Source organism: Bos grunniens, chromosome 13 (genome assembly GCF_055505025.1).
Source record: "Bos grunniens cultivar Pamir isolate PY7600 chromosome 13, Bosgru_T2T1.0, whole genome shotgun sequence".
In the NCBI taxonomy this organism is placed as follows: Eukaryota; Metazoa; Chordata; class Mammalia; order Artiodactyla; family Bovidae; genus Bos; species Bos grunniens.
The window spans coordinates 73,503,460-73,517,790 of record NC_141177.1 but is presented as its reverse complement, the minus strand read 5'-3'; the positions used below and the strand labels follow the sequence as shown (position 1 = coordinate 73,517,790).

Sequence of the window (14,331 nt, the reverse complement as noted above, 5' to 3'; positions counted from 1 at the left end):
GCCATTTTGCTTTTTTGCATTTCTTTTCCATGGGGATGGTCTTGATCCCTATCTCCTGTACAATGTCACGAACCTCTGTCCATAGTTCATCAAGCACTCTATCTATCAGATCTAGTCCGTTAAATCTATTTCTAACTTCCACTGTACAATCATAAGGGATTTGATTTAGGTCAGACCTAAATGGTCTAGTGGTTTTCCTTACTTTCTTCAATTTAAGTCTGAATTTGGCAATAAGGAGTTCATGATCTGAGCAACAGTCAGCTCCCAGTCTTGTTTTTGGTGACTGTATAGAGCTTCTCCATCTTTGGCTGCAAAGAATATAATCAATCTGATTTTGGTGTTGACCATCTGGTGACATCCATGTGTAGAGTCTTCTCTTGTGTTGTTGGAAGAAGGTGTTTGCTATGACCAGTGTGTTCTCTTGACAACAGTCTATTAGCCTTTGCCCTGCTTCATTCCATATTCCATAGGAATGTGGCACAGATAAAAATAATTTGGCACTTTCAATTTGTTTTATAATTTTTTGTGAGGATTGGTATCCTGTGACAACTTTCAGCCTTTTCAGAAGTCAAGGGAATCTTGGGAATTTCCTGGAAGTCCAGTGGTTAAGACTCACTGCTCTGGGCCCAGGGTTCGATCTCTGGTGAGGGAACTAAAATCCTGAAAGCTACAAAGATTTGTTGTATAACATGGGGAATATAGCTAATATTTTATAGTCACTTTAAATGCAGTATAACCTTTAACAATTGTGGATCACTGTGTCGTACACCTGTGTTATATAATAATATATATTATACGTCATCTCTAAAGCAGACTTAGATGAAAACACCTCATGGGAATTAGACCAACAGGAAAAAAGAGAAATGGACAAACAAAAATTCTACAATTTGTAAAGTCTGTGAATTATAAATTATATTCCAATGTCAGAGACATTAAAATGTGAGAAAATGAGCATATTAGAATCACCGAAGTACAATGTTGTCTCTAATACTCAAAATATATCTGCAAAGGAGGTGTCATATCCTTTGACTTCATTGAGATGTTGTCCTTGTAAACTAGTTGTACTAGCAATAAATATGATAATATGACCTAACAGTTACTGAGCTGTTATCTGCCAGGAATGGTTCTGCACCCTTTGCATGGCTCTCATGTAAGCATCACAGTGCTGTCCTGTGAGATAACTACTACTCCCTCTCCATTCTGTTGATGAGGAAATTGAGGCACAGAGAGGCTGAGCAACGGCTAATGAGTGACAGAGTGAAAGTCAAATACAAACCCAAGTTGAGCTGAATCTCTAGGTCACGCTTGTTCTATTCAAGTAGATAGTTCTTTGATTACTGAGGTAAGAAGAGCTAAAGTGAATATAGACTGTTCTTTCTCCAGAAGAAAACGAAACATTTGTTTTAGAGTGATAGGAATAGCATGATGTTTTCAATCACAGGAACGATTGTTTGCTTTGAAACAGTAACACTAGGGTTTCCTAAAAATTGCTCTTGCTTTCATAGGACTGCGCTCCACTTGGCCTGTGCCAATGGCCATTCAGCGGTGGTCACTCTCCTCCTGGAGAGAAAATGCCTGCTTAACCTCTGTGACAATGAAAAGAGGACAGCGCTGATGAAGGTATGGAGCAGCAAACCGTGTCCACAGGAGATGGGTGTGATTTCCTGGGACTAAAAGTGAATTTATCTCATTGAAATATAGCAAACTGGTGAAGCTTGTGGCCTGTTTACTTTGAATTCCTAGAATTTACACTCTGTTTCTTGGCACAACACTGACAGGCCGTAGAATGCCAAGAGGAGGAGTGTGCGACTCTTCTGCTGGAGCATGGTGCCGACCCAAATGTCATGGACGTCTGTGGCAACACCGCTGTCCACTATGCTGTCTTTTGCCAGAATGTATCACTCGCAGCAAAGCTGCTGTCCTATGACGCCGATATAGAAGCCAGGAACAAGGTATCGGTCACCTAACTTTATTTACCAAATGTTTGTGAAGCATTTTTTTAATCTACAAGTGTTTTATTTACAACAGTATGTAAAGAGGTAAACCGAATTGTTGAGGTCCTTTAATGGACCGGAACCTGGCCGTCTGGAGGCGACGATAAGAAAGTGAGAGAAAGAAAGAGGCTGATACTCCCTGGTTTACGCAGAAAACCAATAAAGTCCTTGAGACAGGACTTGCGTCTCTCATGAAGGCACCGGGCGCCCTCTCGAGGGGGGTGAAGGCACAGGGTGCCTTCTCGAGAGTCTTAGAAGCCCGGGCAGGAGAGTGAGCAAGACGGGTCTCTGCGCTCCAAGGAATCAGCCGGGGAGAGAGAGAGAAAGACAGACAGACACGGGGACCCAAGCTCTGATGGAGCAAAGGTGCTTTAATGATTTTTCTGTGAGTATATATAGGCTGTAGTACAAGAAGTTTCTTTCGTCAATGATAAAGATCAGAAAACCAAAGGTACAGTAGCCGTTACCAAGGGAACAAGGGATGACGATGGTCACAAGCTCAGGAGACAATCCGTATCTCAAGAAAGGGGATCGAGACTAACCAGTTTTGTCGTAAAGAGATGTTTACTAAAGGAGATTCAAGCCTGTCTCACACAATGACCCCAGTTCCTGGGAGCAGCGTGCTGTTCCGCTTAAAAAGAAACAAAGGACTTGTGAGAAACAGCACGTAGGAATCCTCCTGTTAAACATTCCCTGACTTGAATAGTGTCCATGAGGCCCTGTAACCATGGAAAAACAATTCCAAACCCGAGTCAGGGGGCGGGGGTGAAAAAAGTCAGTGCCCCCAGAAAGGGCAGAGCTCTGTCTGCCAGCCACCCTTCTACCCTAGAAGGAAGGCTTTCCCATTAGAACATGCGTGGGAGTGGGTGGTGGGCTCTGAGCCCACAGGAAGTGAAGGCCTGAGGGGAGTGAAGTGATATGGGCACTGGCTGTTTACAGGGGCTCAGGGAATGTGGGCTGCTGGGGTGGGCAGAGGAGGAAGGAGACCCAGTGCCCAGCAGGGGGAGCTGGGTGAGTGAAACTGGGCCTGGGAGGCAGCAGGCCTGGAGCCCTGAGCCCTCCAGGACCCCGGGTTCTGAGATCCAGCCAGGCGGGTCAGGTCATGTTTGACACCCAGCAAGGGCGTTCTCTTGTGCTGGTGACCACTTGGTTCACCAGGTACCCCTCGGGGTCTTCCACGCTCAGCCCCCGGGAGCTGCTCGGTGGGGTGGCAGCTGTGCCTGGGGAGCTGCCCCACCTGCTCTTTCTTCAGGAAGCATGTGAAGTCCGGCCTCTTCAGCCCCGCCAGGAACTCCCTCCACTCTCACAGGTGGGCTCAGTTTTCCGTGTTTGGAAGCTCCAGCCTTCCCTGAGTGAAAGTATTTTGAAGAAACCAAACTGTCTAAGATTTCACTTTAATCCTGATATTTCTCAAGCATTAGAGAGTAAAGCATTCCTTTATGTGTTTATGGCTGGTATTGGTGATAACACTGCACTTGTTAAAGGTAAAACATTTTCCAAATACTTTCCCCCACTTAAGGTTTTTTTTTTTTTTTTTAATCAGTCTAAAATAACACAGTGAAGCAAAATTTGCCTCAGTAGACTTTGTCTTAAAATTCAAACATAACGAAAGCATTTTACAACATAATAGAAATCTTGCTGCTGTTCACAAATTCCCATTTTATGAAAAATGGTTTATATAAACACAGTTTCTCTCTCATTGCCCAAGTCTTAAGAGGGTAAAAGGAAAGGAAAAGGAGCAAGCAAGTGAAAAGTTGCAAGTCAAGCTGGAATTTTGGCAGTTGGGAAATGCCAAGAAGAGGATTCTTTTATTTTAATATTTATTTATTTGGCCGAGCTGGGCTTAGTTTCAGCATGTAGGATCTAGTTTCCTGACCAGGGGTCGAACCCAGGCCTTTACCGGGAGCACTGAGACCCAGCCCCGGGACCACCACGGAAGTCCCGAGATTTTGGTTTGTGCTTTTTATTCCCTTCAGCTTATAGATTTCTTATATGCTTTTCAGTTTTCAGGGATAATAGTTGTTATTTTGAAAAAGAGTGTGAGTGAATTGTAAACTTGCCTAGGTGCCAGTTTAAAGAAGGCTCTGAGCAAAACACTGACAGTGAACAGGTGGTGATGAAGTGGGAATTAAGAGAGAAGAACAAATAACTACCTGATATTATCCTATTCTGGCAGAACCATCCACTTAGATAGGAGTCTAGACTCTGCTCTCCCATCTAGAATGTCTTGATGGGAAGGAAGTAAGGGGTTTATAAATAATGAGATCAGGTTTCCTTTTGGGTTTACTAGTCCCTGTTCTACCACTGTTTACCCAGGAAATTTTTAAAATTGCAGTTTTGATGACTCTTGCCTCTTACACTTTTCTTTTTTATTCAAACCTTCACATAAGAGAAGGAATTGGCCGTGTGAGTAAGAGATGAGACTGGAGTGGTTGCTGCACTAATTCTCAGCTATATTCTGCTGGTGAACCACAATTATTTGGGGAAACTTCTTTTAAAAATGTATAAGCCTAGGCTGTTTGCTGTAGATTTTGACTGAGTAAATTGAGGAACACTTGGACATGTGTATCTAGAACTATTCCCTTGAGATTCTGATCCAATCCTTGATGAATAACTATGGAGTGAATACGTGTAATTTCTAAATGCTCCCTTCACAAAAGAAAGTAGTCTCTAGAAGGGTGGGAGTTTGATCAATGCTAGCTGCTTCCATCAGCTCCCTCCTTTCCAACACTATTAGCCTGACTTTTTCTCTGCCCCATGTTTGAGACATTAAAAGGAGTATCTTTGGCGATATCTATGGGCTTGAACGACAACCCCTTTTCCTTCCAACCACTCATCATTTGGTGACCCTCCGAGAGTCTTTAGCGATTTGCTCATGGCGAAGTCACTTCGTCTGTAGAGTCTGACCCTTTAAGGATTTTGCACCTTCACTTAGCATCCAGGTCATTAGGTCAACAGATGTTTTTTACCAACAGGGTTTTCCTGATTGCAGTAATAGTAACTCCTGAGCCTTTTTTGGTATCATCTGCAGGACAGACTCTTGCAGTGTGCTGTTAGAATTGCTGATCCCTGGCATAAGCAGATGAGAGCTCTAAAACCTGTGAAGTTAGTAACAGTACAGAGGGGAATTGTTTTAAGCATTTATTTTCAGCAGGCTTGGAAACTCATTATCCATTTGATTAACGGTCTAGAAGAATTCTAGAGATAGACTGTAGTTTCAACAGGCAGTGGAAACATTCTTGACTGTGAATTATGAGTCTTTTTAAAAGAATTTATGTTTACTTGAATTATGAGTCTTAATGCCATATTTATTACATATGGGGACCCACTTTTTTTGTGAAACATATGATACTAAAGAAAGGAAAGGTTTCACATACAAATATTTGCTTTATACCCACCTGTTTGGAAACAGCAAACATAAAACCAAAAGTGGGCCATAAACCAAACATGGCCCTTGAATATGTTTAGTTACCTCCACACATTGAGTCAACATTTCAAATTTAGGAGGCTCATGCAGAAGTTCAGGCTTCTCCAAGGACCAAATCTGGACGCCCTTGAGCCCATCCTACTGTTTGGTCTGTGTGCAGAGGCCACCCCTTCTGTATGGGACATGTGTTTTCGGGGTTACCAGTCTCACCTGGCTTTTTCACTTACTCAGGTCATCAGCTTTCTGTCCATAAGCATTTGAGTTTCCAATTTTTGATTGATAGTTTATTTTGATAAATATTTGAAGGTTTTTCAAGACAGTCTAATTAATCTATAATTGATTTCATATTTTTAAAAAATCTCTTAAGAATGGGATTGAATTTTTCAAATTAGAATTTTTAAGTTGGTTGTGGCGGTTTCGCACTGAATAACTCTCACAAACACACAAGATTATAAGAGACAGCACAGGGAGAGCTGGTGGAAGAGCAACTCCCCGAGAAAATGTTGAGCATGTATTTATTGGTAATTTTATGTTGCAGTAAAGCAAGACAGACACCAGAACTCTAGGATTTTGGAAGCTTCCTTCTGGTGGTCTGGAGGTAATCACAGGAGAGTCATCAAGAAGGGTCTTTGAAGATAAGGTGGGGAGGGCGCTCATTCTGCATGCAGTTAGCATCTAGCGAATGCTGACCTCTCAGCCAGAATGTCTAACTTAAGGAAGGGCGGTGGAAAGAGCAAGCAAGGAAGAGAGAATGAGTAAGATTAAATTCCAGGAGACATGTCTGAGAAAGCAACAGGGTTCCCACAGTTGATTTTTTGAAAAAAAGAAAATGTTTCTCTCTTTGCATGTTCATGTAGAGAATACTATTCTCGCTGGAATGTCTGTAAACCTTTTGAGTTTACTCATGGTCATCCTTGGATAGGTTATGCATGCTACAGATAGTATTATATATTTCTGCCTCAGCATTGTTCCTAAAATATGCAGTTGATACAGTAGCTAAATGATACCCACACCCCCTGCATTGGGAGCTTGACACTTAGCCACTGGACCACCAGGGAAGGCCCAGAGGAGGAGCAGATTAAAGAGAAAGAAGGTGCACAGGGTGATGAGGAGGAGGGGGCTCTCTTTGATTTACTTTCTGACTTTTATTTTTAAGTTCAGAGAATCTATTGCACGGTTTTAATTTCAGTTTAGAAATAGGTTAACTGTGTACATTAGAAATGGTTTTCCCTGTTTTACAGGATGACCTGACACCACTGTTACTTGCGATATGTGAAAAGAGAGGGCAAATGGTGGAGTTTTTAGTAAAGAAAAAAGCAAATATACATGCGGTTGATAAGATGAAAAGGTACCATTGTTCTTTTTCTTTTCAAAACCCTTAGTGCTGTTCTAGGATGGTAATATCAAGACTAAATGAATAAGAGGATTCATTTGTGATCAACACATTATCACTTAGGTAGAAAGTCAGTTATTCTGACCGGGAACCATGAACAATATATAGCAGGAATGTATAGCAGGATTCATATTCCTTTATAATATTGACTGATGTCATATGCAACCTGTTTTTTGTTTGTTTGGTTGATCTGGTAATAGCTGAGGGATTTCAAATTAGTTTTATTAGCTTTATGAAATATGGATTCTGCTTTTTAGTTCACCTCATGACAGTATCGAGTTTCTTAATTCTTTTAAAAGAATTCTTTAACCTCTACTTTGTATGTATGTATTTTTATAAGATGCATAGTAAACCTAAAAGACTTGGTTTTGTCTTATGGATAACTCTTTGTTTTAAATTACTTTGTTTGAAGAATGCTGATGTTATTAGATTGCAAAAGAGTCAGATACAACATAGTGACTAAATAACAACAGCCACAAAAAGGTGGTTATGACTCACTGTCACCAGATCCTGTGGGCTCATCAGGTTTTCATTTTAGTACATTTTGATATTTTCATTTTTAATGCAGGTAGAAGGAAGAAAGATAGCTTTGATTGGATAAACGGTTCCTTTAACAGAGACAAGTCAGAGGTGAATGATACAGACGAAAATGATGGGCTTTAGATTCAGGCTAGGTTCAATTCCTAGGTTTCCTACCGATTAGGGCTATCATCAGCAAATAAGTTTCCTGATACACAAGGCAAATAGTAATGCATCTTTCAAAGGTGCCTGTGTGTAAGAAAGATTTTATATATAGTATTTCATTTTTAGTGCCTAGCACATGCTTGTCCACATCATGAACTGCCACCATGACTATTTTTATTCCCATTAATATCAATATTTTTGATTTAAACCTGCAAGTAGCCTTTCCTTAACCCACCCTCTAGCTGACGTTGAAGCCGAATATATCAGACTAAGGAGGAAATGTGGAATTTATCCCTTAAATAGTCACCTGCCTCAGATAAGTGACCTCAGGATCATTTCTTGTCTGTCAAGGACTTTATTATTATTTTTAAAAAACATTTATTTATTTGGTTGCATGGGGTCCTAGTTGTGGGAACTCTTAGTTGCAGCATATGAGATCAAGTTCCCTGACCTAGGCCCCCTGCATGGGGAACCTGGAGTCTTATCCACTGGCCCACCCGGGAAGTCCCCATCAGGGACTTTTGAAATAGTAAGTGCTGCTGCCTGGCATCCCAGTGGGACAGGAGGCTTCTTTTCCATCCCTTCATTTTAGCCTTGGAGGTAGTTTGCAAAGATGAACACTTGAGCCTGTAAATGGTCAGTCCTTCATGGAAGGGCAAGGCGTTCACTTGGTGAAGCATATCAAATTAACTGTGTAAGTAAGTCAACTCAGCTTCCTGAGGCTGAAGTCATCTCCCTGTTGTTTTAGAACAGCCCTCATGCTTGCTGTCAAGTATGAATCACCAGATGTCGTCAGACTTCTTCTTCAGCAAGGTGCTGACATCTTTTCTCAAGATGTTTTTGGATGGACTGCAGAAGCATATGCTGTTATTAGTGGTTTTGATATGTAAGTGTTCACATTAAAATGCCAGTTCTCACTAAACTGCAGCCAAAAATAATTTTAACTGTTACTTGCTACGTGACCAGTGAGAGTTCCAGTTTGGTGCAGGCAGTTTGGAGAAAGGTGGTGAGATGTTCCCCCTCAAGAGCTGAAAGCCAAGCAAAGGCCAGTGAGTTACTCTTGGCTGTGGGCTCAGGGTGCTTTATCTCAGGACATGTAGACCTTGCTCCTTAGAAAGGTTGACATTAGCCATTTCATTCCAAGTGTGACCTCTCGGTATGGCGTATGAACAGTGTCACAGTTGTGATATTTCTAACTAGTTCTTTGGGTCTTGAAATATTTAGTTCAGCAGCAAATCCTGTTTTCCCTTGAGGACTTGCTTGAATTTTCCAAGAACCCGGCGGATTCCCTAAAATCAATGAGACAGTCCTCTTCCACAAGTCATTTGAGGGGAGAAAACAGTTCCTTCTCACCATTCTGTTGCTGGCACTGATTCTACTGCTGCAGCACTGCTGCTACAGCTGGTCTTGACAGGGTCTGCTTGGCAGCTGGATCTGGAGTCTGGATTGGCTCTATAAAGACCTTTAATAAAATCATTTTAAAAGGAAAAAAAAAAAAACCTCATCCTGCAGTGGGCTCACAATTGACCTTTGCTCCCAGGCCGCCCGTCTGGGTCCAGGTTCCCCAGCCTTTAAGATGATGCACAGGTCGACTTCAGAGTGAGAGCTCCTTTGTTCTTATATGTATGCTGTCACTCAGTCTCTGTTGCAAACAAAGCACCAGCACCCAGTTTGGGCAGCTGGGCCGCCTAGCTTACCCCCTCAGTCAGAGACCCTATGTGGAGCCCTTGTGTAGGCTAGATCTTCACGATGAGGTGCCCTTGAGGCTCTTATTTATCTTTTCTGCTAGCAGATGTCAGTGGGGACCATTTTAGGCTGTCAGAGAGGGTCAAGTGCTCCTGCAGGGATTGAGCAGACTTCCCTTTCTCCTTTGTATCTAGACTTAAACCTCAAGGCGGCTTTCTGTCCTGTGGGGGCACCTTTTCTTAGGTCACAGGTTCCCTGTCATCCTTCCCAGAGTAGTGGGTGCCAGCTTGCCTGAGATTCCCTAATTATGCTTGGCCCCTCATGGGATCTGTTTCCTGTAATAATGAAAATCTTCCAACGGATTTCTGTCTGCCTCCACTTTAAATGTTTTCAGAATCTGCCCCATACGGAATCCATTCAGCAGAAATCCATAAATCTCAAGTAAGATAGTTGAAATTCAGAGAGGTAAGCCCTGTCTAGAACTTGCCAGTACCCACTGTAAGAGTAGGGATATGTCTTCCAAATGAATTGGAGAGGAACACGGAGATTAAAAACCACTGGCAGAAAGATCTGCTGGTTCAAAGTTTGAGTAGGTAGAGAAGGAAGAGTAGTGGTCCAGGCCGGGTCTTGATTGTGATTAGTTTTCTGCTCTTGGTGTAATTAGCTGCAATAATGGGGGATCATTATGTTCTCTCATGTAGAGAATTCATATGTTATAAATAAATTTAGGTACACATTATATAAGAGCTGATATTCCCTAAATTACAAACCACAAAAAACAGCTAAGCACCAGAATTAATAACAATTTCATGCAACACTTGAATGTTAAATGTATGAAAAAGCACACATTGGGATTTACTTGGAATTTCAAAGTAGTTACAGCAATAAAGTTGAAGATGAAATTATTCCACTCTTTGTTTCTGCAAGCATTTTGGGGGTATATTATCTCATTACATCCTATTAACCCTCTTGTGAAATAAGGTAGTAATATCCCAGTTGTGTAGAGGAAGACTTTGAACTGAAGAGAAACAACACCTCCAGGAACAAAGAGCAGTTGGTTATAGAGCTAGGATTTGCAAGCTCGAGAGATTTTTTGTATGCCAAGCCAAATCTAGTTAATTATTGGAGCTGTACTGCCCTGAGTTCATGACTACTTCATCTTCCTTTTCTTTCTCCTTTCAGTTCAGTTCAGTTGCTCAGTTGTGTTCGACTCTTTGGGACCCCATGAACCACAGCATCCCAGGCTTCCCTGTCCATCACCAACTCCCGGAGTTTACCCAAAATCATGTCCATTGAGTCGGTGATGCCATCCAACCATCTCATCCTCTGTTGTCCCCTTCTCCTCCTGCCTTCAATCTTTCCCAACATCAGGGTCTTTTCAAATGAGTCTGCTCTTTGTATCAGATGGCCAAAATGTTGGAGTTTCAGCTTCAACATCAGTCCTTCCAATGAAGACCCAGGACTGATTTCCTTTAGGATGGACTGGTTGGATCTCCTTGCAGTCCAAGGGACTCTCAAAAGTCTTTTCCAACACCACAGTCCAAAAGCATCACTTCTTCTGCGCTCAGCTTTCTTTATAGTACAACTCTCACGTCCCTACATGACTACTGGAAAAAACATAACCTTGACTAGACAGGCCTATGTTGAGAAAGTAATGTCTCTGCTTTTTAATATGCTAAGCTGGTCTAACTTTCTTTCCAAGGAGTAAGCGTCTTTTAATTTCTTGGCTGCAAACACCATCTGGAGTGATTTTGGAGCCCCCAAAACAAAGTCAGTTGCTGTTTCCCCATATATTAGCCATGAAATGATGGGACCGGATGCCATGGTCTTAGTTTTCTGAATGTTGAGCTTTAAACCAACTTTTTCACTCTCTTCTTTCACTTTCATCAAGAGGTTTTTTAGTTCTTTTTCACTTTCTGCCATAAGGATGGTGTCATCTGCATATCTGAGGTTATTGATATTTCTCCTGGCAATCTTGATTCCAGCTTGTGCTTCATCCAGCCCAGTGTTTCTCATAATGTACTGTGCATATAAGTTAAATAAGCAGGGTGAAAATAGACCTTTACTTTCTCCTTTACTACATGCTAAATAAAAGTTTATAGAACTTAGAAACTTGAAATGTATGTGACAATTGAAGTTTTGATATTATCTCTGACATTGTCTGAAATGATCTAAGAATTTGATAGTTGTTTTTCATATCAGTGTTAAAATATTATTTATTGCATTTTTAATACATAGCTTTCAGCAACTGATTTCTGAATATAAAGAAAAGAGATCTAAAACTTCTCCTGAAAATAGCAACCCAGGTAAGTCATCTGATACTGAATTACTCTCAGTGATTCTACCATAGATAAAGTAGGAATGAGGAAGTTTCAATAATGAAAGAACTATGAAAAAATTAGGGTAAATTGCATGTGTATTTTATTTTTTTAATTAATTTCTTTATACTCTAGTGTTTAGAATTCTTTAAGAAGTTAATTGTAGGTGATTTAACATCAAAGACAGTATTGTCTGAGAAGAAATCCATCTCTGTAATATGGCCCCTAAAGTCCTGTATTAGATCTTTGTGTAAATCAGAAAAAAAATTTTAAGTGAGTATGATGTATATTTCATCTATAGTCACAGTACAGCAGACTGGACATCTTATTAAAGTGAACTTTCATTTTTAGAAATGATTTGCATTTAGTGAATGGATACTTAGTAGTCACTGTGTAGTGATTAGTCTCACTAAAATAGTTCCCATCATTAAAACTGGGAACTTGAATTATCCCTTCCTGATAGGATAAGAAATGATAAACAATAACTGCAAAGCTGAGCCAGTGTGCAGCATAGTAGTGAGAGATTATTTCTGAAAGATACCTACCAATTGTACAGAAGGCAGGAAAGCATTGCCTGGTTGAGAACCAGTTATTTTGCCTATTGCACCAAACAGGTCTAGATTACCAACTTCATTCCTTACAGATCCAGAGAGAGTGAGATAGGTTGACTTCATTCAGTTCAGTTCAGTTCAGTCACTCAGTTGTGTCCGACTCTGCGACCCCATGAATCGCAGCACACCAGGCCTCCCTGTCCATCACCAACTCCTGGAGTTGACTTCATCACCAAGTCCCGGAATGACTTCATTAGGATCAGATATTTTCTTTTGTGTGTTGGACAATAGTCATGAGAGTATAGTTTTGTAAGAACAAGATGTTCTCTTGCCATCAGTTAAAAGATTATCATAATAAATATTCAAATAGAACAACTTGGGACTCTGCAGGTTCTAATAAAAGCACAAAAATACTTTGCATTTACAAAAAAAACATTAGGACTAGCACATTGTACAGGGTATCCAAGGATAAGTTTAACTGAGTAGACCTCTATCTAATCAAAGGGGGCTTCTCAGGTGGCTCAGTAGTAAAGAACCTGCCAATGCAGGAGATACGGTTTGATCCCTGTGTCAGGAAGATCCCCTGGAGAAGAAAATGGCAACCCACTCCAGTACTCTTGCCTGGGAAATCCCATGGACAGAAGAGCCTGGTGAGCTGTAGTCCATGGGGTCACAAGAGTCAGACACGATTTGGTGACTGAACAGCAAAAACATCTATCAAAGAACTGTAGGTTGGTTTATTACGCTAGTCAGAGGAGACACAGAGATGACAGTGTCTTGGTCTTCAATACGCTCAGAATAGAGTTTTCTCCGGTTAATTTCTGTATTTTTCTAAACACAATTTTCAAAGAAAACATGCTTATTTTTTGTTTGTTCACTAAACTGATAACTTTCAAAAGACTGATAGTCTTTTGTGTACTAAGCATTTTTTTGATCTCACAGGGTGCAAACATTTAAAAAATCATTGCCCCTGCTCTCCTTGCTCAAGCTTGCAGTGCTCCTCTGGAGTTACTGCATGTGAGTCATCCCTTCAGCTTCAGATCATGACGACCCCTGGGAAATGTTATCCAGTAACACCAGAATCCGTGGCTCCCTCCATCCTTCCCTCCCTCCCCTTGTTCATCAGCTTAGGATGTGATGATGTATGCCTTCCAGGCTGAAAAAGCATGATTTCTATAAACATTTGCCTTATAATGGGAAGGATTGATATAATGATATCTCTCACTAGTACACAGCACTCTTTGGACCATCCTGCTCTGTGTGGTCCAGATACTCTTGAGCAATGGAAGGAGATAGTCTCAGATCAGATCAGATCAGTCGCTCAGTCGTGTCTGACTCTTTGCGACCCGATGAATCCCAGCACGCCAGGCCTCCCTGTCCATCCCCAACTCCCGGAGTTCACTCAAACTCATGTCCATCGAGTCCATGATGCCATCCAGCCATCTCATCCTCTGTCGTCCCCTTCTCCTCCTGCCCCCAATCCATCTCAGAATCAGAGTCTTTTCCAATGAGTCAACTCTTCGCATGAGGTGGCCAAAGTACTGGAGTTTCAGCTTCAGCATCATTCCTTCCAAAGAAATCCCAGGGCTGATCTCCTTCAGAATGGACTGGTTGGATCTCCTTGCAGTCCAAGGGACTCTCAAGAGTCTTCTCCAACACCACAGTTCAAAAGCATCAATTCTTCAGTGCTCAGCTTTCTTCACAATCCAACTCTCACATCCATACATGACCACGGGTAAAACCATAACCTTGACTAGACAAACTTTTGTTGGCAAAGTAATGTCTCTGCTTTTGAATATGCTATCTAGGTTGGTCATAACTTTCCTTCCAAGGAGTAAGCATCTTTTAATTTCATGGGTGCAGTCACCATCTGCAGTGATTTTGGAGCTCAGAAAAATAAAGTCTGACACTGTTTCCACTGTCTCCCCATCTATTTCCCATGAAGTGATGGGACTGGATGCCATGATCTTTGTTTTCTGAATGTTGAGCTTTAAGCCAACTTTTTCACTCTCCACTTTCACTTTCATCAAGAGGCTTTTGAGCTCCTCTTCACTTTCTGCCATAAGGGTGGTGTCATCTGCATATCTGAGGTGATTGATATTTCTCCCGGCAATCTTGATTCCAGCTTGTGTTTCTTCCAGCCCAGCGTTTCTCATGATGTACTCTGCATGTAAGTTAAATAAACAGGGTGACAATATACAGCCTTGACGTACTCCTTTTCCTATTTGGAACCAGTCTGTTGTTCCATGTCCAGTTCTAACTGTTGCTTCCTGACCTG

The 14,331-nt window shown here is 41.4% G+C and overlaps 1 protein-coding gene across 14 annotated transcripts in view; it reads left to right on the top strand.

The window, feature by feature from the left end:
* Positions 1 to 14,331, top strand: part of LOC147361244 (ankyrin repeat domain-containing protein 26-like) — a 77,162-nt gene that overhangs the window by 3,543 nt on the left and 59,288 nt on the right. For all 14 annotated transcript variants that reach the window (XR_015139957.1, XR_015139954.1, XR_015139948.1 and 11 more), the window contains exons 2-6: positions 1,506 to 1,620; positions 1,779 to 1,952; positions 6,663 to 6,769; positions 8,247 to 8,384; positions 11,423 to 11,490. Coding sequence is in view for 3 of the 14 variants with exons in the window: in XM_086334973.1 (XP_086191099.1) it covers positions 1,506 to 1,620; positions 1,779 to 1,952; positions 6,663 to 6,769; positions 8,247 to 8,384; positions 11,423 to 11,490 (602 nt within the window). In the remaining 11 variants the exon portion in view is untranslated. The remainder of the gene's footprint in view (positions 1 to 1,505; positions 1,621 to 1,778; positions 1,953 to 6,662; positions 6,770 to 8,246; positions 8,385 to 11,422; positions 11,491 to 14,331) is intronic.